Source organism: Triticum urartu, chromosome 5A (assembly GCF_056163025.1).
Source record: "Triticum urartu cultivar PI428250 chromosome 5A, HENAU_Tu73, whole genome shotgun sequence".
In the NCBI taxonomy this organism is placed as follows: domain Eukaryota; kingdom Viridiplantae; phylum Streptophyta; class Magnoliopsida; order Poales; family Poaceae; genus Triticum; species Triticum urartu.
The window spans coordinates 441,368,678-441,393,742 of NC_141877.1; the positions used below are offsets into that span (position 1 = coordinate 441,368,678).

The window sequence follows — 25,065 nt, forward strand, 5'->3', positions numbered from 1 at the left end:
GTTTTTGACAAGTTCAAGGAGTTGACTACGATGAGACCTTCTCACCCGTAGCGATGCTTAAGTCCGTCTGAATCATGTTAGCAATTGCCGCATTTTATGATTATGAAATTTGGCAAATGGATGTAAAAACTGCATTCCTGAATGGATTTCTAGAAGAAGAGTTGTATATGATGCAACCTGAAGGTTTTATCGATCCAAAGGGAACTAACAAAGTGTGCAAGCTCCAGCGATCCATTTATGGACTGGTGCGAGCCTCTCGGAGTTGGAATAAACGCTTTGATAGTGTGATCAAAGCATTTGGTTTTATACAGACTTTTGGAGAAGCCTGTATTTACAAGAAAGTGAGTGGGAGCTCTGTAGCATTTCTGATATTATATGTGGATGAAATATTGCTGATTGGAAATGATATAGAATTTCTGGATAGCATAAAGGGATACTTTAATAAGAGTATTTCAATGAAAGACCTCGGTGAAGCTGCTTATATATTGGGAATCAAGATCTATAGAGATAGATCAAGACGCTTAATTGGACTTTCACAAAGCACATACCTTGACAAAGTTTTGAAGAAGTTCAAAATTTATCAAGCAAAGAAAGGGTTCTTGCCTGTGTTACAAGGTGTGAAGTTGAGTAAGACTCAATGCCCGACCACTGCAGAAGATAGAGAGAAGATGAAAGATGTTCCATATGCTTCAGCCATAGGCTCTATCATGTATACAATGTTGTGTAACAGACCTGATGTGTGCCTTGCTATAAGTCTAGCAGGGAGGTACCAAAGTAATCCAGGAGTGGATCACTGGACAGCGGTCAAGAACATCCTGAAATACCTGAAAAGGACTAAGGATATGTTTCTCGTTTATGGAGGTGACAAAGAGCTCATTGTAAATGGTTACGTTGATGCAAGTTTTGACACTGATCCGGACGATTCTAAATCGCAAACCGGATACGTGTTTACATTGAACGGTGGAGCTGTCAGTTGGTGCAGTTCTAAACAAAGCGTCATGGCGGGATCTACGTGTGAAGCGGAGTAGATAGCTGCTTCGGAAGCAGCAAATGAAGGAGTCTGGATGAAGGAGTTCATATCCGATCTAGGTGTCATACCTAGTGCATCGGGTCCAATGAAAATCTTTTGTGACAATACTGGAGCAATTGCCTTGGCGAAGGAATCCAGATTTCACAAAAGAACCAAGCACATCAAGAGACGCTTCAATTGCATCTGGGATCTAGTCCTGGTGGGAGACATAGAAATTTGAAAGATACATACGGATCTGAATGTTGCAGACCCATTGACTAAGCCTCTTCCACGAGCAAAACATGATCAGCACCAAGACTCCATGGGTGTTAGAATCATTACTGTGTAATCTAGATTATTGACTCTAGTGCAAGTGGAAGATTGAAGGAAATATTCCCTAGAGGCAATAATAAAGTTATTATTTATTTCCTTATATCGTGATAAATGTTTATTATTCATGCTAGAATTGTATTAACCGGAAACATGATACATGTGTGAATACATAAACAAACAGAGTGTCACTAGTATGCCTCTACTCGACTAGCTTGTTAATCAAAGATGGTTATGTTTCCTGACCATAGACATGAGTTGTCATTTGATTAACGGGATCACATCATCATGAGAATGATGTGATTGACATGACCCATTCCGTTAGCTTAGCACTTGATCATTTAGTTTGTTGCTATTGCTTTCTTCATGACTTATACATGTTCCTATGACTATGAGATTATGCAACTCCCGTTTACCGGTGGAACACTTTGTGTGCTACCAAACGTCACAACATAACTGGGTGATTATAAAGGCGCTCTACAGGTATCTCCAAAGGTACTTGTTGGGTTGGCATATTTCGAGATTAGGATTTGTCACTCCAATTGTCGGAGAGGTATCTCTGGGCCCACTCAGGTAATGCACATCACTTAAGCCTTGCAAGCATTGCAACTAATGAGTTAGTTGCAGGATGATGTATTACGGAACGAGTAAAGAGACTTGCCGGTAACGAGATTGAACTAGGTATTGAGATACCGACGATCGAATCTCGGCAAGTAACATACCGAGAAGAGGAGAGGCGGGCAGGGCCGCACGCCCCTCCCCCCTACTCCGAATAGGACAAGGAGAGGGCCCCCCCCCTTTCCTTCCTCTCTCCCTCCTCTTTCCCCCCTTCTCCTAATCCAACAAGGAAGGGAGGGAGTCCTACTACCGGTGGGAGTAGGACTCCTCTTGGCACGCCTCCTCCTGGCCGGCCTCACCTCCCCCCTTTGCTCCTTTATACACGGGGGCAGGGGCACCCCATAGACACAACAATTGATTTGATCTTTTAGCCGTGTGCGGTGCCCCCCTCCACCATAGTCCACCTCGATAATACTGTAGCGGTGCTTAGGCGAAGCCCTGCGTCGGTAGAACATCATCATCGTCACCACGCCGTCGTGCTGACGAAACTCTCCCTCAACACTCGGCTGGATCGGAGTTCGAGGGACGTCATCGGGCTGAACGTGTGCTAAACTCGGAGGTGACGTGCGTTCGGTACTTGATCGGTCAGATCATGAAGACGTACGACTACATCAACCGCGTTGTGCTAACGCTTCCGCTTTCGGTCTACGAGGGTACGTGGACAACACTCTCCCCTCTTGTTGCTATGCATCACCATGATCTTGCGTGTGCGTAGGAATTTTTTTGAAATTACTACGTTCCCCAACAGCATTAACATATATGAGGAAATAGCATGCAAAAAAATAGAGCAAAAGTATCAGACCACCATCGGACTTAAGTTTACAACTCGATCCAATAAATACTTCAGAAGAACCATAGTTGCAACTTAGAAAACAAATGCCCATATAATGAGATCCGCTTGAAGACTAACTCAAATGTCTTCCCCTTTGTCATCGAATGACCAAAAGGGGCGAAAAATGAGGACTAACGCCCCTAAAGAATATCATCATGAAGTCGAGGAGGAGCACCAGCGTTGTTGGGGTCGTCCGTTGATGTAGGGCCTATCGCGGTGTCGTTTGAGATCTTCATCGCCGTAGAGGTGAGACAGTACAGCCCAAGTGCGGTCAAAAACTTCATGCAAGTAGTAGTGGTTCTTCTTCACGGTGTTTTGCGTGATTGTCATGTTTTGAAGAATTGAACCAAACCAATGCTTGACCCACTTGTGATTGCGATCAACCTTCTGATGAAGACTTGGATTGGTGGCGTGGTATGTATGGACTCGGATTGGTGGTAGGATATGGCAGCGGTGGTGGTATATGTCAGCGGTGGCAGGATATGGCCGTAGCGATGAAGATAGTGCGGTGACGGCGTGACAAACTGTGACAAAACTCGAAACTCTAAAGGACTAGATGCTAAGACCAGCAACTCGACATGATGATGCAACCGCAAATTCAACAAAACAAAACCCTAAAAAGATTATGCAAAGGCCCAGATTAGTTCGGATATGATGAACTAACTCTAATTATTATTTTGGCTTTTTCGTGGACTATAGGTATGAAGAACAGACTTGATCTAAACTATGAAAAACTGGAAAATCTCATCGAACAACCTAAAAATCTGATACTACTTGATAAAGACGAAGGTGTCCCGATATTTCGATGAGATAGCTATCGTTTTCTGTGGGAGTCGACTTTGATGATCCGACTATGAACGTGCGAAGTCGTCGCGCCTTAGCAATCGCTAAACCAAGTTCCGAGGGGTTATTGACCACGCCGGAGCATGATCAACCTGACCACGAGGGTCTATTTCCTGTGAGCAAACGAAGAACAAGTAAGAAACTGAGATTGCAATCTAGATATTGCGAATATAAGAGAAAAACTTTATTGATGAAAGTGGGGTTCTGTGACGTCTTGGTCTGGTCGTTAAACACAAACGAAGTACGCGAAATTGCAAGTATGTCAAACTTTTAATATAAACAAAATCCAAAGTCTAAATGGCACCCTAAGGGCTGTATATATGAAGGGAGAGGGGGAAATTTCATGGCCCTTGGAGAAGGGGTCCGAAACTAACCCTAACTCTTGTTTCCCCACACATATAGACTCTAAAAACAGTTTATACTCAAGTATTTCGAAATTACATGGGCCCAGCCCAATAATAAAGCGACGCAACACCTATAATAGGCTCTGGACGAAATTTAGGAAGTGACATCTTATATATTTCGTTCAAGTCTTCATGCGCTTATTATGGTGACTTCAAAGTCCTGAAATCATCACTTGAAACTCCATTCTTGTTCCCCTTGCGCATGTCATCATCTCCATGCTTGAACTTACTCCAAGGTTCATGTTTTTTGTCCAAGCTAAGCCCTTCATTTTGTAAAACAAATGTATCCAATTTAAGCAACATCATATTCTTATGAACATTAGAATCGTTACCAAGAAACGAAAATATCTGGTAATTCAATTGACTTGCGTGAGCTCTAACAATTGGTCCAGTATATATAGCAGCAGGGGCTGGGATGTAACAATGGTATTGAAATTTGGCATCTGGCTTGCAGCAGTGCTGGCATGAAATTAGGCACAATCAAAAAATGAGATCCATAAACACCAGCTTCCAAGACATAGTTTTATAAATGAAGCCCACCTAGGATGAGGCATTGGAAAATTCGACCCTGACGGTGTTCGAACCCTGGTCGCGGGATGAGCCATCGCCCACCCTTGCCACTAGCCACTAGGCTACAGCCTAGTACTCAAATTAGGCAGAATCAAAGGGTGGATCATGGGTGAGCGTGGCATCTCGCCGGAGACCGGAGGCGGCAACATCATGCTTTGCAAGATTCACTCGTGAAATGTATCGACAGACTCCATGTACTCCAAGGAGGGGAAGGCCAGCCGCCACCATGTCGTGCATCTCCTTTCCATGTACGACACTTTATGCTCCGGCGGCGGCGTCCCGAAGCTCGGCGGTGTGCATCCATGGTGGTGGAGCCGGACGCTAGGCGTCGGTGGCGGCCTCGGCGTGTTCCTATCGAGCCGCTATGGAGCTTGCGTCTGCTGTGGATACGAGGAAAAACAACAGACCGAGCGGTGTTCTGGAAACGGCCGGATTACCGGCGGATTACAAGCGTGACGTGAATTCAGGCGTAAAGTTTACGATCGAAAAACGTCATTGCAAGCAGATCCCTGGTTTTTTGTTACGGGCGTATTTTTCCCGCGTGTAAACCGCTGGAAAACGACAATCCAAGCGCGGCCTTAGCCCTCTCAGCGAACGTTCGCAAAGGAAGTATATTTTCGATCACATTTGCTGTCTGAATAGTTGGGGGGATGTAGAGTACGAGCGTGACGTGACCAGAGCGCTTGCGTGTAACAAAAAACGAGCACAGTAGCTAACTGACAATGATTTGAGCTGTACTTTGTCCTCAAGGCGTCACCACAAATACAAGGGCACACATACGCATAAGCATAGGATAACACGGATCCTCTGGGCATCAACGTGTCCTGCTACTCCACCTCTACCACACCGCCGGTCACCTCGCGGCCTCCGCCGATCGAATCCTAGCTTGGCTGGCGCTGGACAATGGATTCCGGGAGCACGGAGGTCCTCGTTGAAAACAGCTGCTTCCGACTATACAAGGACGGCCACATCGACCGTCTCGTAGGCGCGGACGATGTGCCCGCCGGCTTCGACGCCGACACCGGCGTCACCTCCAGAGACGCCGTGATCGACGCCGTCACTGGCGTCGCCGTTCGCCTCTACCTGCCAGACGTCCATGCCGCTGAATCCGACGGCGCCGACATCAGTACCGCCGCGGTCACGAAGCTCCCGATCGTCGTCTTCTTCCACGGCGGTTTCTTCATCGTCGGATCAGCCGGCTGCCCTAGGTACCACCGCTACGTGAACTCGCTGGCCGCCGACGCCCGCGCCATCGTCGTCTCCGTCGACTACCGCCTCGCGCCCGAGCACCTGCTCCCGGCGGCCTACGACGACTCCTGGGCCGCGCTCAACTGGGCGGTGTCCGGCGCCGACCCGTGGCTGTCCGAGCACGGCGACCTCGGCCGCGTCTTCGTGGCCGGCGCCAGCGCCGGCGGGAACATAGCCCACAACATGGCCATCGCCGCCGGCGCGAGCGGCCTCTTCGCCGCGGCGACGCGCCTGGAGGGGGCGGTCTTGCTCCACCCTTCGTTCAGCGGCGAGCGGAGGATCGAGACGGAGTCAGAGGAGTACAGGGAGAGCGTCAAGATGCGGTGCTCCGTGATCTTCCCCGGCGCGAGGGGCGGGCTGGACGACCCGAGGATGAACCCGACGGCCGACGGCGCGCCGAGCCTGCGGACGCTGCCGTGCGAGAGGATGCTGGTGAGCGCGGCGTCGGAGGACGCGAGGCTGCCGAGGATACGGGCGTACTACGACGCCGTGAAGTCCAGCGGGTGGCGCGGGCAAGTGGAGTGGTTCCAGTCGGAAGGCAAGGGGCACGCCTTCTTCGTCGACGAGCATGGCTGCTGCCGCGAGGCGGTTGCGCTCATGGAACGAGTGGTTGGTTTCATCGCCGGCTATTAATAGCTGGGCTCTCAAATGTGAAGTGGTTTTCCGAAAAATAAATGTGAAGTGATTCTGACTTCACTCAGCATCTTTTAATCAAGTTATATGAGATGGAAACTTGTATTTCCGACTCGGGGCAGTGACGGTGGAAAATAAAAGCGCGTCTAAATTCATGATTTCCCTCTGATTGCTCCTGAAGAATAGCATCCTGACAAATTATAACTTGACTAGAAAAGGATGGACAGGAAATGAGCAATGTCGATTTTGCTTTGAGGCAGGTAGTATTGCGTGCTTTGAACCTCCGAAAAACTCCTACTGATACAGAGGGTGTGATTGGGGGTTGGATCTCTTCGTTTTCAGTAAAGCAATACAAGCTTTTTTTTTTGAAACGGAGTAAAGCAATGCAAGCTGATGCTTTGTTTCGACGTCAATTTCCTACTGATCCTGCTAGTGTTGCTTTTACGATGTGTAATTATATCAACTCTTGGGCAAATATTGCAGTAGGTGATTCGAGACATTTTTTGCCCACAAGCATGGATGAGGGCTGACCACAAGGAGGATCACAAGATGCTGATGAGGCTTTGTTTGCCTTTTTACACTGTATCCTGCCTGCGTTGGTACGTGCCCCTGTGCAACGCTGATAGTTTTCCTATATGTGAGTTCAGTAGGAGGTGCTTTGCATTTTCAGTGTGTGATCCTGTTGTTGCTTTCACTTCCTTTGTATAACTTACTTTTTGGTATTAAACCTTGCATTTTGTGGTAGTTCCACAGAAAAAATAAGTTGTACTATGCACCAACGAACTTCAGTAGAAAAGTTAGCAAAATCACATGACAATGATCACGGTGTTGTGTATGCACGTTAAAGCTTGTCCCTGGGTATACACAACTTCTATGCACAACCCTGCATGTCCAAGTAGGAGTAATATACTCCCTCCATCCGGAAATACTTATCATCAAAATAGATAAAAGGAGATGCATCTAGACATGTTTTAGTAGACGTATTTTAGTTTTAGATACATCTCTTTTTATCCATCAGTTTTAGATACATCTCTTTTTATCCATCTTGATGACAACTATTTTCGGACGGAGGGAGTATATACAACTTCTATGTACGTTCAAGCTTGTAAGCAATCTTGCAAAGCACAGAATAAGCTGCTGGCCGAAATCAGAATGGAGATGCAACGACAGCATAGCACTAGAGCTCTCCAGTAATCAGGTGGAAACAGAGCCTTTGGTCACACACACACACGCACACACACACTGGCGCAAACAAGTAGATCAACTTCTCAACACCCAAAGGGGGCATCAATCATCATTGCAGAGCATATTCAAAAGAGACCATGGCAGCATTACATAAGAGAGCAAGCCAAAACACTTCATGGAATGCCACAACACTTCAGTTTTAGGGCATGTTTGGCTCATGAGTAACTTTGCCACAACTAACATTAGTCAAATTCTGGCCGCCACAAAAAGTGTGGTGAACAAAATGGTCACCACAAGCGTGCCAAGATTTCGCAAAAAACTGAGCCTATGACACGTGGACCACATAGCTAGAAATGTGTGGCAAGCCACAAGTGATGAACCAAACATAAGCCTAAGAGGCTAAGATGTTGTGACATGACTAAGGTTAAGGTGTGGCAACCTTAGGCTACAAACCAAACATGCCCTTAGTCCAGCAAGATACAACTACCACCTACAACCATCCTGGCATCCACCAGGCTGAAAGGCACCATATAGCCCCTGCTAAGACACCCTTTGTTAGGATAAGACTTCCACTAGTAGCTAACAATATGAACACCTTGGTTTTAGAAGGAATTTTGATTTTCCATAATGTCTACAATGGAAAGCAGATATTATTTATACTGTTTCAACCATTTCCAGAATGAAGTGCTGCAGTCATCAGAGTAATGGTGATTGTACGTAGTTGGAAATGATATACATAATTGATCGACAAAGCATCAATCGACGACAGCCATGAAGTGGCTGACTGAAAGGCCAAGAAGAACATTTTTGGTTAATTTACAGTTATACGGGACGAATGCAAGTACGGTCTGAGTTCTTAAGCAAGCTAGCCTGTTTATAAATAAGTTCTTAAGCAGCCTTTGAAAGTTATGTACAAAAACAGTGTGCTACATCCGGTTTACAGTATTCTAATTTGAGATTGCCAACTTAAAGCTAGATGAATATTGCTATTATGAATCAAATATCCAGTGAAGTCAAAGGGACAGTTTACAATGTAGAGTTAATAATGACATCTAACATCCCAAATATAGCCATATGCCGGCAGTACATTGGCAAATGCTCTCACGCATCAGTTCATCACCCTAATACATTCATTTTATCTTACTCACAAGAGAACAGATTATGGGAGGGCAGTTTTATCTTACTCACAAGAGAACAGATCATGGGAGGGCAGTTCTTAACGGGTGATTGCCATAACCATGAATTAATGGATAAAACTATTGCTGCTCATAGGTGTATCAAAATAATGACTAAAGCCCACGTAAAATTCAGCAAAACAAGGACCCAAGCTATCCAGTCAATCTAAAACTAAATAATTTCCGTAAAATGAGTAAATGCATATATCTATGAACTTAGGACAAACAAAAATCATTATACTCCCTCCGTTCCAAAATAGATGACTCAACTTTGTACTAAAGTTAGTACAAAGTTGAGTCATCTATTTTGGAACGGAGGGAGTAGATGTTAACAAAATTCGGTTTCGGATAGTGAAGATTTATTTGAAATCCGTAAGTGCCAAAGAAGACCCGCAGTACCCAAGCACCCCTTGCATGCTATAACAATTCTGATCCTAAACAATAACTGTACTGTCTTTCACATTCAAAAATACAAAAAGGAAAAAAATGGCCATTCTATCTTATCGTTGGAAAATAAATCCTATACAAATCATAGTGTGGTAAACCAAGCAGCTTGACAAACATGACAACAATCATGAACACATATAGAACAAAAGAGTAATATCTGATAAGCATAAGCTAAGTACAGTCGACACAAAACAGAAGTTACAAATGCAAACTCGACATCACTAGTACTACAGGAAAAACATGCATAACTATTAGTGGCAACCATTTCTTTGTAAAATAGCTAGAAATAATTACTCAGTCATCTGTAGCAGCAAATGGATCATGCGAAGGTCCTGTCTCTTGGCCAATGGTTCTTGAAACCAAGCGCTGCAAATCAGCCATAACCTTGTGCTCTCTCTTTGACTTCTCCTCGTAGTTAAACATGGCCAGTGCTCTCTTATCCTCTGCACTATAAACCTGGTTTTCCTTCCTTATACGGATAGCATTCATCCTCTGGTGCCTGCTTCCACTCATCACATACCCCAAATCTTCGAACTTCTGAATCTCATCTGCAGACAGACCAACCTCACCACGCCGTGGGATACGCTTCCCCTGCTGTACATACTGTGCAATGGCATCACCTTCACCAGGTCTGAGTGCACCACCATAGCTAATATGACCATCAGCACGCGGGAGTGGCATCGGTCCAACCGGCATCTCATTCTCCAGTGCAGCCTTCTTCTGGGCCTCAAGCATTTCCTTGAACTTAATTGCCTCTGGGTCAATCTCAGGCTCATCTGTCTCTTCAATTTCCTTTTCATCAATGATGGCATCAGAAGGGATCGAATCTTCAGAATCAGACTGACTGCTACTCTTCTTCCTTGAGCTCTTGCCCATTTTCTTGCTGTCCGTTGAGATAGGGCTAGAGACTAACACCTCCACCTCCTCGGAGCTAACATCAGATGGTACATCCAGACTCTTACTCTTCTTCCTCCTAGAGCTCCGTCCCCTCCTCTTAGACTTCTTGTGCCTCCGCGATCTCTTGCTCCTCCTCTTATCCCTAGAATCTTCAGAGTCATCGGAACCCTCTGAATCCTCATCGACCTTGCTATCACTCTCACTCTCCATATCAGACTTCCTGTGGCGACGATGGGCACGCTTGTTGCGCTTGCTGCTAGAACGTCTGCCCTTACGCCCTTTCTTTTTGTTCCTAGAATAATCTGATTCACTGGAATCAGATAAGCTACCAGACTCATCGGACTCAGATTCCGACGAATCCTTGTTCTCCTCCTCATCGCTCTTCTCAGATGACTCCTTCTTGGGCGATTCCTTCTTGTCCTTCTCCTCCTCCTCACTGTACTGGTACTCGTCGGCCTCGTCGTCACGGCGAGGAGGGCTGGGCGTGACTTTCCAGATGCACTTCTTCAGGCTTTTGCGGAGCTTCTGGCGCTTGACGCGGCGGTACTCGAAGTAGGTGAGGCCCTTGAGATCCTCGTCGTCGTCATCGGAGGCGGACCATTCGCCTCCCCCACCGCCGCCACGGCGCGCCGGGGGCTCCACGTCCCGAACCCGGTCCATGTCCCGACCGCGCTCATTGTGGTAGGGCGACCACTGGCGGCGGCGGTCACGGAAGGGGCTAGGGGACCGGTCGCGGCGGCGGTCGCGGTAGGGGCTAGGGGATCGGTCGCGGCGGCGGTCGCGAGACGGGACGGGGGACCTCTCGCCGCGGCGGTCGCGGGAGGGGATGGGGGACCGGTCGCGGCGGCGCTGGCGGCGCGGGGAGGGCGACGGGGACAGGGAGCGGCGGCGAGGGGAGGGCGAGGCGGAGACCCGGGAGCGACCGGGGAGGCGCACCACGGCGGACGCGAGGCGGCTCCCGGTGCGAGACATGGCGACGGACGGATCGCCGATTAGGTCGGGGTTGGGGATTCGATTTGGGGGGGAACAGAGGTGGGCAATTTGCGATGGATGTGTGTGGAACCAGCGGAGGTGAGGAGGAGGCGGGGCCGCCGGGAGAGGCTTCTCGATGTCGGTTAGGATGGGCTTTGGGCTTTACGGGCCTCTTGGTGCCAAGGGCCTTGATGGCAAAATACGTGTGATCACATACATGGGCTTTTTTTCTCAAAAAAACCATACAGGGGCTTTTTGGAACATCTAGGCAGCAACTAACTCATGGCTTGTGTTAGCTCAGTCAAATGCAGAGTGCGCTTCAATTCACAAGAGACTAACATGTTTACACCATCAACGGGAATTCGGCAAGGTGACCCATTATCATATTTTTTTTCTTGATTTGTGCAGATGAAAAAGAAGTTGGTGGCATCGATGGGATAAGAGTGTGCAGGAATGCACCATCAGTCTCACATCTTTTATTTGCTGACGATTCTCTGATTCTCATAAAAGTAGACATGTTAAATGCAACTTCCTTACATCATGTGTTGGATATCTATTGTGAAAATTCAGGACAATTTGTAGGTTTGGGTAAATCCAGTGTTTTCTTTAGCCCAAATACTAATGATCAAGCTAGAGATGAAATTTGTGAGGTACACATCACCACTCAAGCACTTTCAGATAAATACTTGGGCTTGTCGGCTATGGTTGGAGCGGATAGAAGTGATTGTTTTAAGCACTTTTGTGAGAAGATTAAAAACTATTGAAAGGTTGGATGGAAAAACAACTTTCTACATGAGGGAAGGAAGTCTTGTTAAAGGTTGTTGCTCAGCCATACCTGTATTTGCTATGTCTGTTTTTTGTCTGCCAAAGGGAGTATGCAAAGATATCACAGATGCGATTGCACGGTTTTGGTGGGGAGATAAGGAGGAGAATAAAAAATTACATTGGTTTTCTTGGTGGAAGCTTTGTGCCCCGAAGTCTGATGGTGGAATAGGGTTCAAAGACCTTTATTCTTTCAACTTAGCACTCCTTGCCAAACAATGCTAGAGATTAATTATATATCCAGATTCTATTTGTGACGGGATCCTTAAGAAGAAGTATTTCCCAAATATTGATATCCTCCAAGCCGGTCCAAAGAAGGGCTCTTCTTTTACATGGCAAAGCATTGTTGCGGGAATTGGTACTTTCAAACGTGGGTACATTTGGCGCATTGGATCAGGGGAGAAAGTTAACATATGGATTGATCCATGGGTCCCATCTAGCCCGGATAGGAGAATTTTGACTCCAAGAGGTAATATTATGCTTACAATGGTGAATGATTTGATAAACCCTGCTGATGGCCAATGGGACGAGGAGTTAATTTGTAACATCCCAAAATTCTAAATTTTGGAATGTTATATTAAATAAATAATTGTGATTGTTTATTTGATTTTTGTGTGATTGATTATGTGAAACTGAGTGGAAATTGAAACTTTTTGAAAGTTGAATGAGAGGGAATAAAAGGACTTTCCCAAAACTTTCATCTTGCATTTTTGATCTTCCTGAATTCAAATTCATTTCATCACAAAACCCTAGAGTGAAGATGATATGACTTCTTCCATTTAAAGAAATGAAAAGGGGTTTGAAAATGATTTGAATTTACTTTTTGAAATATTTCAAATTTAGAAACTTTAAGCAACTCAATGAGTTCATAAAATGACTTCTTCAAAATTGAATAAAGAGAGTTGGGAGTTTCAAATAAATAATTTGGAAGTCACTTTGAAGTTATTTGGAACTTATTTTCCTTTTGAAGTTGTTTGAAATTTGAAATTCAAAATCCTCTTGGAAGTTATCTAGTTTTAATTCAAATTATTTTTCTCCTAAAAATAAATGAATGGAAATAAGGGTAAAATGATTCCCTTCAATGGAAAATTAGGAGAAAATAAATTTGAAATCATTTTGCTATCTTAAAAATGATTTTCATTGATTTTAAAAGCAACAGTAGCACTGTTTGACTTTTATGATTTTTTTTGGAATTTAGTAGAATTTGAAAAACAGTTCATCTTATTCGGGGTATTTTTCTAAACATTTTGGTATATGATATGCCTATGTGTATTTTTTATTTAATTTACTTCTGTTGGAGTCTCCTTTCTGGAAAAAAAACAAAAAAACACACACGCGCGCCCGCCAGCCGGCCCATGGCCTTCGGCCCAAGAGCCAGCCAGCGCACCGAGCTGGCCCAGCAGCGCCCGAGGCCGCCCGAGGCCTTACGCCTCGCTCGCCCGCGCTCCTCTTCGCCCGCTCGCCCGCCTCTGCTCCCTTCGCACGCAGTGCCGCTGACGCATGGGGCCCTGCCCCATCGTCCCTAACCTCCCGCTCGCCCTGCACGGGATCAGGAAGCCGCGCCCGCACGCCGAAACCGCCGGGCGAAGCCCTCGCGGATGAGCTTATCCTAGCGACTCCGCAGCCCCTCCCCGCGCCTATAAAAGCCCCTCGTCCTCCTCTCTCCATTCTGCCACTCCATGTCGTCCCTAGCTCCCCGTAGCCGCCGCAGTTGCCGCTTGGATCTCGCCGGAGCCGTGCTAGTTCACCGGAGGATTTCGTCGCCCATGAGCCACCCCGGCCTCCGTCTTCTTCTTCAATATGTTGCCCGAGTCGAAGCGCATCTCGTTGACATCCTCCTCCTGTCCCTAGGTCGCCGGAGACGCCACCCCGACGACCTGCGTCCTCACCGGAGCTCCGGACGCCGTCGCCTCCCTCCGCTCGTCGCTGGCCACCCCACCGCCCGCCGACCCCACCAGCGCGCCGCCCACGCCGCGCCCGGTCTCCCCGACCCCTTCGCCGCCGCTGAGGACCGCCGGAGTCGCCGCCCCATCAGCGGCCAACGCCAGCGCCGCCGTCCCTGTTCGTCATCGTCGCCACCGTGAGCCACTGCCCCGTTCACTTAGTTTATTTTTTTATATTTGAATTAGATCGGTTAACCGCGGGCTTTAGTAAACCGTTCAGTTTAGTCAAACCGATCTCCGGTTTAATTTTTTTTCTAACCGTCGCCGTTGTTTTGCTTAAGTTACGACCGTTCGCCGAATAGCTTCCGCAGCGAATGCTGCTCAGCCACCTGGAAGCCGCCACGTGGCCAGGGACCTGGTCGCGAATAAAACTTTCACAGTCAAGTCACTGTAAATTTCAGTTTAGCCCCTAAACTTCGAATGGTTGTATCTTTCTAACCGTAACTCCAAATTCGACGAAACCAGCGGCAAAATGTTCGTCTCGAATAGCTTTATCCAGAGAAGCAACTTTGAAAACTTTTGGCCAATTTCAAATTTGAATTAATTCAGATTTGAATTCAAACTTCAACTGGCCATATCTCCTAAACCGTAGCTCCGATTGATGTGATTCTTTTTGCACCGTGTCACCGTTGCCGAACCCTATCACTTGGATCTATCTCACGATATTTTTCACACATTAGGATCTGTCCATAGTAGTTTTACTCGTATGCCTAGTAGGCACTATGGTCCACGTCACAATTTTTGGCACCCATGCCCTATGTTGTTTTGCACTTAGTATTTACTTTTGATAGTTAAGTGTGTTGTGTGCTCATTTGGATTTTTCGAGTCTTTTCATGTTGCATGTTATTTGGTTCTCTGAAATGATTGCTTATGTGAATGCAATGTTTGACTTTATAGATTTTCATCAGAGAGTGACGAATAGTTCTATTAAGTAAATTTCTGAGAGTGATATAATCTTCATCAACTATTACCAAGGCAAGTTCACATTTGACCATTCTTCCAATTACCTATGTTTTTATATTATGCACTTAGTCCTTTTGTGGTAGGATTGCATGGTAGGATTTATTGTTGCCAGATGGCTATGCCGTTACCTAGTAGTTCACTGAGGTAGGTTTGAACCATATACCTTTGTCACCACCGCGTAAGTTTAATTTTGCCTCGCCAATGTAGACGTGGATTGGGAAGTGTTCATTGTGAGAGATGAGTGACAAAGTAGTAAGTAGAACCAAGATAACTTAATGAACTACCTGGGCGGAGGTTTGGTTTGAATGGTGGCGAAGTACAGTGGGAGCATGCATGGGAAATCCATGGTGGTGCACCACTAGTGGTCCGTCCGCCCAGGCTCAAAGAGATCAATCGTATTCTCATGTCTAGAAGCTTACGTGTGCAGCCACAAGCCAATATGGGCTCTGGCTTAGTTGAGTAGTTAGTGTGACCCCTTTCGGGATGGGCTAGCAGATGTAGAATGATGTAGGTGTACCGGCCTATCCGTGGGTTAAGGGGGGAACATTTTCGAAAGACTATGTCTCGGTCATCCTGTTCTCAAACGCCAGGCAATGCGAGAACTTCAAGGGAGGCGATCGAGTCTTGTGGGGAAAAGTGCGCAAACCTCTGCAGAGTGTTAAAACCTAATCGATTAGCCGTGTCCCCGGTTACGGACAACTTGAGCATCTAGTAGTGGAAATGCTGGGAGATCTCATCACTCTTAATTAAGCAATTGGGTTTTAAATGAAACTTTGGGAATGGATTTAGTTGGGGTTACCAACTCATCCTATGCTATACAGTAGTGATAGAATAATATCTTTTATTCTAGGGGGAAACTAGCTTTATGCAAAAACTAAACTTAGAGCTTTCCACCAGCCAGACTGCATGTACAAATAGGTTCATTATTCTTATGATGTGACTTGCCAGTACATTCAATGTACTGACCTACAGGGCTGCAACGTCTTATGTTGTGGGGACTTTTCTACGACGAGTAAGAGTTACGTTGTAGGGTTATGGTCTAAACTCAACCTGCCGTTGGCGTTGATGGACTCCACACCCTTATGTTTGTTTCCGCTGAGACTTATGAGGTATATATCAATTTTACGTTATTTATACATGTGATTGCACTTTGATATATACATTGATGTACTGTGTGTGCCAGCATACCGATCTAGGGATGGCACGGATACACAGAGGCTTGACCGTTTGAGGTCGGGTCGCTACAGAGATGGTACAGAGCACATGTTGACTGTAGGACGTGACCCTAGAAACTGGAAAGCCCTTAGGAAAGGATTTCTCTAAAACTTATTTTTCAAAAAGATCCTTTACCTCTATTATTTTATGAGCTTTATCAAATCTTTGCTTTTACCTCAAATACTTAGACCATACCCCTTTTCCCTTTGACCACACAAAGGATCAACTGATGAGACCACTCCGAGGAAGGCAAGATATCAGACAAATGAGGACCACTTCAGTGTAAAAGAGGACTTCAACATACATTAGAAGAGTTGAGGCTACAACAGTCGAAGACTCGAAGAATTTGAAGACACTGAAGAATTCCAAGATTTATATGAACTTTAGAGGACCAAACCCCTGTTGTATACTCAGTTAGATGCGATGTTTGTGAGCTGTCATTGTTTGATGTTTTTCCTGACAGCCACAAATAAAACTTATTTTCAAAACTATATTGTGTGTATTGTGTGTATCTCTCTATCCCTCTTATCTCATCCCAAAACCCTTGGACCCAATAGATGATGAATGAAGATGGACTTGTATTCTCTGGACCGATCACTCAGTTGGAGGCAGAGCTATGGATTCAAAACATGGAGAATCACTTCAGGAGCAATTTGGTTGCAAGGAAGTATGAGGTTCAATACGCTCTTCAGTACTTTGCAAAAAGTGCTGCAACCTGGTGGAAAATGCATCAGGCCATACAAGGATGTAACAGAGCAAAAAATTGGGAGGAATTCAAGATGACTCTACTGAGATCTTGTCTCATTCAGAAGCCCTATGGCAATAAAATGAAGAAACCTTGTGCATGCAAGATTTGTGGTGAGATAGGACATACCCATGAAGAACACAAGGATGGATGCCCTCATTGTGAAGGAAATCACCAAGCTGAAGAATGTCTAACCATGAAGGTTACTTGTTTCTTGTGTGAAGGAACTACGCACTACCCTGCCCAGTGTCATATTTATCCCAAGGTACAAGAAATTACCAAGCAGCAGAAGGAAGCAGTGAAAGAAGCCGTCGGGGAAAGTTTAAAAGATCCTGTGATGAAGTAAGATGTTAACGACCCTGATGGAGAAAGCCTAAACAGATTTTACTCCAATGCTTGCTATTCATGTGGAGAAGAAGGAGATTTTTCACAGTATTGCACGAAGGAAGGCCAAGAGTATCTGGGAAACTTCCCGACGGAAGAAGTGGTGTTTGATTGACAAGAGATAGAGGAATTGATCGGAACGAAGAAGTCGAGGAAGAGAAAGAGCATGTATCCCCATAATAACCCAATTTCTGCAGAAAAGGACCTGAGTCAAATCACTTGTTACAGGTGCAAGAATTTAGGTCATTACACTAGCAAATGCCCAACAAGGAAGCCAAGAACCCAAGGAGCCAAGATAACCACCAGGAAGCCCCTGGATTTGTCTGAAGTCATTTGTTTATGCTGCAAAGGAGTAGGACATTTTGCCAGATAATGTTCAGACCCGAGGAGAGCTTGAGCAGAGTAGTTGAGATCTTGATATTGGAATAAAGCATGTAATAAATATGGGATGCACTTTTATTTTCGTTGGGGATGTTGAGTTGAGTTGTGAAATGGGAATTGTAATGGTGCGTGAAGCAATAAAAGTTGATGTGGTTGGAATCTCATATGAGGTGTCATGAGTTGTTTGTTGATTGTGAGTACCTCTCTCATTATCTCACCCAGACTAAAACCTTCAACCAATGGACAAGCTGACCTCAAACTTTTTCCAGAAAAACAACCACATTTCACCCGAGGAAATACATACATTATACTGAGTACCCCTTCTATCTTATGCCTGCAGATGACAACCCTTTACGAGTCTTTTCTCAAGGGCCCGGAAACGATCATGACCCTGACTAGTGATCAGGATTACCCAAAAATTCTGAAGGACATGATGAAGCATATTCATCTTGAAGGAGATGCAGTCTACAAGGGTTATCCTTTCATGGAGAATGGAGTTGAACTTTGGTACGTGGAGGTACACCTCCACCGTGTGAAGGGAGTTTGCCCAAAGACTATGGGGCAATACTTTTTCATTTCTCGAGTACCACGAGCAACATTCTTCGACTCTGTTCGTGAAGCTGCTATGGAAGCCATACGTCAGATTGGAGAAATACTAGAAGCAAGACTCCGTCACACTCAGGAATACCTGAGGGAGGTGCATGCAGAGATGATGGAGATGAAGCTAATGGCCACCACGATGAAGCAAAACATCGATGATTTGAAGGATCACATCGCACAATTCTAGTGGGACTGAAGTATCTTCAAGAAGGACAAATGAATAAAGATGGAAGTAATGCTTGACCATACCAAACTATGTGGGTGGCAGCTTTTGTAATAGAGTACTTTTGAAATTTGAGTTTCGAGTAGTGGTTAAGGATGTAATAAAGGATTTGATATGAAGAGAATTATGGATGAACCAGTGCATTTTTTGGCGATACTTGTTTGTGTGAACACTAGACCAGTGGAAAGGAAAATGTATTTCATATAGTGGAGTTTGGACAAATGAGTTGGAGTTTAGTTTTAGTTATGATGGTTACCCCAAGAGTATGAGGTAATGAAGTACTATTGGATTTAAAGGAGATATAATGTTGGAATATGGAACAATAGTAACTCCAAGGATGAGTTAAAGATATACAAGTGTTGAAGTGGGCCATAACCCACAGGACCCAGGGTTTGATAAGGAAACAAGCACAATCTTGTTGAAGAAATAAGAATTCTGAAGGAAGCTGTGATTCCATCAGCAGACGTTCCATAGGAGGTTACGTAAACCCGAGAGTTGTGAAGAAGCGATAGAGATTTTGTTTGGCTTGCAGAACAAATGGATTTACCCGAACCCAGTTCGTGGAGAAGAGAAGTTCTGCAATGCTTGTAAGGATGCCCAAGTGTTAGAATACGTGATTCACTATCTGCGTATGTGGTAATGATTCAAGTACGGGATGGATTGGCCCCCATACCGAAGACTTGTATCATGAGCTATCATATGTTGATGGGAAAATCAGAGAGACTTGAAACCCTAGAAGAGTGTCGACATGACAAGCCAAAAGCCTTAGAATGGCAGGATGATGGAAGTACAGGCACCTGTTGCCAAACGTAGGTTATGCGGTGAGGTTCATCCTAGACCCAATTCCTGCAGGAGGAACCAGTAATTGTTGACCACCATGAGATTTTCTATAATTTTTTAGCACTGGAAACGGCCTGACAGCAAATAAGACCTAGACCCAGAAGGATCTTATTTGATGCAAGGACTCCAGATTTTGAGGAAAAGGCCATGCCCTTACCAGAAGAGCAAAAGTGAAGGAGTTATCTCGGAGAATATGAGAAGACCGGCACCGTTAACACCAAGGATGGAGTACATGAGTTTTGTCGGAACCGTAACCATGATTCTAAGGGTGGTAGCACCCCATACCATGTGTTGATGAATGGATTTTCAAGGAGACCCCCCCAAACCTATCCTTCTTTCTAGCCTCTCCGAATCTCGAGGACGAGATTCATTTTAAGGGTGGTAGTTTGTAACATCCCAAAATTCTAAATTTTGGAATGTTATATTAAATAAATAATTGTGATTGTTTATTTGATTTTTGTGTGATTGATTGTGTGAAACTGAGTGGAAATTGAAACTTTTTGAAAGTTGAATGAGAGGGAATAAAAGGACTTTCCCAAAACTTTCATCTTGCATTTTGATCTTCCTGAATTCAAATTCATTTCATCAAACCCTAGAGTGAAGATGATATGACTTCTTCCATTTAAAGAAATGAAAAGGGGTTTGAAAATGATTTGAATTTCCTTTTTGAAATATTTTAAATTTAGAAACTTTAACCAACTCAATGAGTTCATAAAATGACTTCTTCAAAATTGAAGAAAGAGAGTTGGGAGTTTCAAATAAATAATTTGGAAGTCACTTTGAAGTTATTTGGAACTCCTTTTCCTTTTGAAGTTGTTTGAAATTTGAAATTCAAAATCCTCTTGGAAGTTATCTAGTTTTAATTCAAATTATTTTTCTCCTAAAAATAAATGAATGGAAATAAGGGTAAAATGATTCCCTTCAATGGAAAATTAGGAGAAAATAAATTTGAAATCATTTTGCTATTTTAAAAATGATTTTCATTGATTTTAAAAGCAACAGTAGCACCGTTTGACTTTTATGATTTTTTTTGGAATTTAGTTGAATTTGAAAAACAGTTCATCTTATTCGGGGTATTTTTCTGAACATTTTGGTATATGATATGCCTATGTATATTTTTTTATTTAATTTACTTCTGTTGGAGTCTCCTTTCTGAAAAAAAAACAAAAAAAACACACACCCGCACCCGCCAGCCGGCCCATGGCCTTCGGCCCAAGAGCCAGCCAGCGCACTGAGCTGGCCCAGGAGCGCCCGAGGCCGCCCAAGGCCTTACGCCTCGCTCGCCCGCGCTCCTCTTCGCTTGCTCGCCCGCCTCTGCTCCCTTCGCACGCAGTGCCGCTGACGCATGGGGCCCAGCCCCATCGTCCCTAACCTCCCGCTCGCCCTGCACGGGATCAGGAAGTCGCGCCCGCACGCCGAAACCGCCGGGCGAAGCCCTCGCAGATGAGCTTATCCTCGCGACTCCGCAGCCCCTCCCCGCGCCTATAAAAGCCCCTCGTCCTCCTCTCTCCATTCTGCCACTCCACGTCGTCCCTAGCTCCTCGCAGCCGCCGCAGTTGCCGCTTGGATCTCGCCGGAGCCGTGCTAGTTCACCGGAGGATTTCGTTGCCCGTGAGCCACCCCGGCCTCCGTCTTCTTCTTCTTCAATATGTTGCCCGAGTCGAAGCGCATCTCGTTGACATCCTCCTCCTGTCCCTAGGTCGCCGGAGATGCCACCCCGACGACCTGCGTCCTCACCGGAGCTCCGGACGCCGCCGCCGCCTCCCTCCGCTCGTCGCTGGCCGCCGCACCGCCCGCCGACCCCACCAGCGCGCCTCCCACGCCGCGCCCGGTCTCCCCGACCCCTTCGCCGCCGCCGAGGACCGCCGGAGTCGCCGCCCCATCACCGGCCAATGCCAGCGCCGTCCCTGTTCGTCATCGTCGCCACCGTGAGCCACTGCCCGGTTCGCTTAGTTTAGTTTTTTTATATTTGAATTAGATCGGTTAACCGCGGGCTTTAGTAAACCGTTCGGTTTAGTCAAACCGATCTCCGGTTTAATTTTTTTTCTAGCCATCGCCGCTGTTTTGCTTAAGTTACGACCGTTCGCCGAATAGCTTCCGCAGAGAATGCTGCTCAGCCACCCGGAAGCCGCCACATGGCCAGGGACCTGGTCGCGAATAAAACTTTCATAGTCAAGTCCCTGTAAATTTCAATTTAGCCCCTAAACTTCGAATGGTTGTATCTTTTTAACCGTAACTCCAAATTCGACGAAACCAGCGGCAAAATGTTCGTCTCGAATAGCTTTATCCAGAGAACCAACTTTGAAAACTTTTGGCCAATTTCAAATTTGAATTTATTCAGGTTTGAATTCAAACTTCAACTGGCCATATCTCCTAAACCGTAGCTCCGATTGATGTGATTCTTTTTGCACCGTGTCACCGTTGCCAAACCCTATCAGTTGGACCTATCTCACGATATTTTTCACACATTAGGATCTGTCCATAGTAGTTTTAATCGTATGCCTAGTAGGCACTGTGGTCCACGTCACAATTTTTGGCACCCATGCCCTATGTTGTTTTGCACTTAGTATTTACTTTTGATAGTTAAGTGTGTTGTGTGTTCATTTGGATTTTCCGAGTCTTTTCATGTTGCATGTTATTTGGTTCTCTGAAATGATTGCTTATGTGAATGCAATGTTGACTTTATAGATTTTCATCAGAGAGTGACGAATAGTTCTATTAAGTAAATTTCCGAGAGTGATATAATCTTCATCAACTATTACCAAGGCAAGTTCACATTTGACCATTCTTCCAATTACCTATGTTTTTATATTATGCACTTAGTCCTTTTGTGGTAGGATTGCATGGTAGGATTTATTGTTGCCAGATGGCTATGCCGTTACCTAGTAGTTCACTGAGGTAGGTTTGAACCATATACCTTTGTCACCACCGCGTAAGTTTAATTTTGCCTCGCCAATGTAGACGTGGATTGGGAAGTGTTCATTGTGAGAGATGAGTGACAAAGTAGTAAGTAGAACCAAGATAACTTAATGAACTACCTGGGCGGAGGTTTGGTTTGAATGGTGGCGAAGTACAGTGGGAGCATGCATGGGAAATCCATGGTGGTGCACCACTAGTGGTCCGTCCGCCCAGGCTCAAAGAGATCAATCGTATTCTCATGTCTAGAAGCTTACGTGTGCAGCCACAAGCCAATATGGGCTCTGGCTTAGTTGAGTAGTTAGTGTGACCCCTTCCGGGATGGGCTAGCAGATGTAGAATGATGTAGGTGTACCGGCCTATCCGTGGGTTAAGGGGGGAACATTTTCGAATGACTATGTCTCGGTCATCCTATTCTCAAACGCCAGGCAGTGCGAGAACTTCAAGGGAGGCGATCGAGTCTTGTGGGGAAAAGTGCGCAAACCTCTGCAGAGTGTTAAAACCTAATCGATTAGCCGTGTCCCTGGTTACAGACAACTTGAGCATCTAGTAGTGGAAATGCTGGGAGATCTCATCACTCTTAATTAAACAATTGGGTTTTAAATGAAACTTTGGGAATGGATTTAGTTGGGGTTACCAACTCATCCTATGCTATACAGTAGTGGTAGAATAATATCTTTTATTCTAGGGGGAAACTAGCTTTATGCAAAAACTAAACTTAGAGCTTTCCACTAGCCAGACTGCATGTACAAATAGGTTCATTATTCTTATGATGTGACTTGCCAGTACATTCAATGTACTGACCTACAGGGCTGCAACGTCTTATGTTGCAGGGACTTTTCTACGACGAGTAAGAGTTACGTTGTAGGGTTACGGTCTACACTCAACTTCCCATTGGCGTTGATGGACTCCACACCCTTGTGTTTGTTTCCGCTGAGACTTATGAGGTATATATCAGTTTTACGTTATTTATACATGTGATTGCACTTTGATATATACATTGATGTACTGTATGTGCCAGCATACCGATCTAGGGATGGCACGGATACACAGAGGCTTGACCGTTTGAGGTCGGGCCGCTACATAATTAGAGATCTATTTTGGCCGGTGGATGCAGCGAGGTTCCTGCAAATCCCAATTAACTATCAGGCTTTTGATGATTTCATTGCATGGAATCTTACTACCAATGGTGTTTTCTCTGTAAAAATTGCATATGAGGTAGAATGGTTGCACAAGTACGGGGGACAGACTCAAGAGAATAACACGTCAAGTAGTACCTTGAAACCTAAAATTTGGAATCAACTTTGGAAGTTGCAAGTACTGAGGAAGATCCAGATATTTTGCTGGAGTGCATTACGTGGTATAGTTCTTCTGAAATCGATACTTGCTAATAAGCATATTCCTGTAAGTGGAGAGTGTCCAATATGTCGCCAATGGCCAGAAGATATACGACATCTCCTATTTTAGTGTGTGTTGGCGAAGAACCTATGGGCGAATCTGGGGCTGCTGGAGCGTGTAAACATTGCTCTACAGGTTGACAGGTCGGGGTCGGCAATATTGGAGTTTCTGTTGACAGAACAAGATTCGCCATTGGAACTTATGCCAAGCACAAACTGCAAAGAGGTCATTGCAGCAGGTTCTTGGTACATTTGGTGGTTACGTCGACGACATACTCACCATGATTCTTGCTCGTCCCCTTTCCAATGGTCGAGCTCAGTACTGGCTATTGTTGCAAATTATCAAGGATAAATCCAGAAGGCATCAAGTGGAAGGTATAAGTGGATTAGACCTGAACTGAACTTTACTAAATTGAATGTTGACGCCTCTTACCATTCTGATGAAGGTACGGGCGCAACAAGGGCTGTTTTGAGAGATGATAAGGGTCGCTTTATAGCAGCTGTTGGGAAACGTAGTGATTTCAAAAAAATCCTACGCACACGCAAGATCATGGTGATGCATAGCGACGACAGGGGAGACTGGCGTCCACGTACCCTCGTAGACCGTTAATCGGAAGCATTATAACAACGCGGTTGATGTATTCGTACGTCTTCACGATCAACCGATCCTCAGTACCGAACGTAAGGCACCTCCGCGTTCAACACACGTTCAGCTCGGTGACGTCGCGCGAACTCACGATCCAGTAGAGCTCGGGGAAGAGTTTTGTCAGCACGACAGCGTGGTGACGATGTTGATGAAGCTACCGACGCAGGGCTTCGCCTAACCACCGCTGCGATATGACCGAGGTGGATTATGGTGGAGGGGGCACCGCACATGGCTAAGAGATCAATGATCAATTGTTGTGTCTATGGGGTGCCCCCTGCCCCCGTATATAAAGGAGCTCGGGGGAGGCGGCCGGACAAGGAGGAGGGCGCGCCAAGGGGGGAGTCCTACTCCCACCGGGAGTAGGACTCCCTCTTTTCCTAGTTGGAGTAGGAGAGGAGAAGGAAGGGAGAGAAGAGAGAAGGAAAGGGGGGCGCCGCCCCCCTCCTTGTCCAATTCGGACTAGAGGGGGAGGGGGCGCGCGGCTGCCCTTGGCCGCCCCTCCTCTTCTCCCACTAAGGCCCATTAGGCCCAATATACTCCCCGGGGGTTCCGGTAACCCCCCGGTACTCCGGTAAATGTCCGAAACCTCCCGAAACCTTTCTGGTATCCGAACATAGTCATCCAATATATCGATCTTTACGTCTCGACCATTTCGAGACTCCTCTTCATGTCCGTGATCATATCCGGGACTCAGAACTAACTTCGGTATATCAAAACACAAAAACTCATAATACCGATCGTCACCGAACTTTAAGCGTGCGGACCCTACGGGTTCGAGAACTATGTAGACATGACCGAGACACGTCTAATAACCAATAGCGGAACCT

The 25,065-nt window shown here is 45.6% G+C and overlaps 1 protein-coding gene and 1 pseudogene across 1 annotated transcript; one reads left to right on the top strand and one right to left on the bottom strand.

Annotated features, from left to right (window-relative positions):
• The first annotated feature begins 5,390 nt into the window (after positions 1-5,390).
• LOC125556130 (tuliposide A-converting enzyme b3, amyloplastic pseudogene) lies at positions 5,391-6,649 on the top strand (annotated as a pseudogene).
• Positions 6,650-9,432: 2,783 nt separating this feature from the next.
• On the bottom strand, positions 9,433-11,265 carry LOC125509546 (uncharacterized). Its single transcript, XM_048674533.2, has one exon. The coding sequence runs from the start codon at positions 11,161-11,163 to the stop codon at positions 9,589-9,591; it is 1,575 nt and encodes a 524-aa protein (XP_048530490.2). The 5' UTR covers positions 11,164-11,265; the 3' UTR covers positions 9,433-9,588.
• Positions 11,266-25,065: the final 13,800 nt, after the last annotated feature.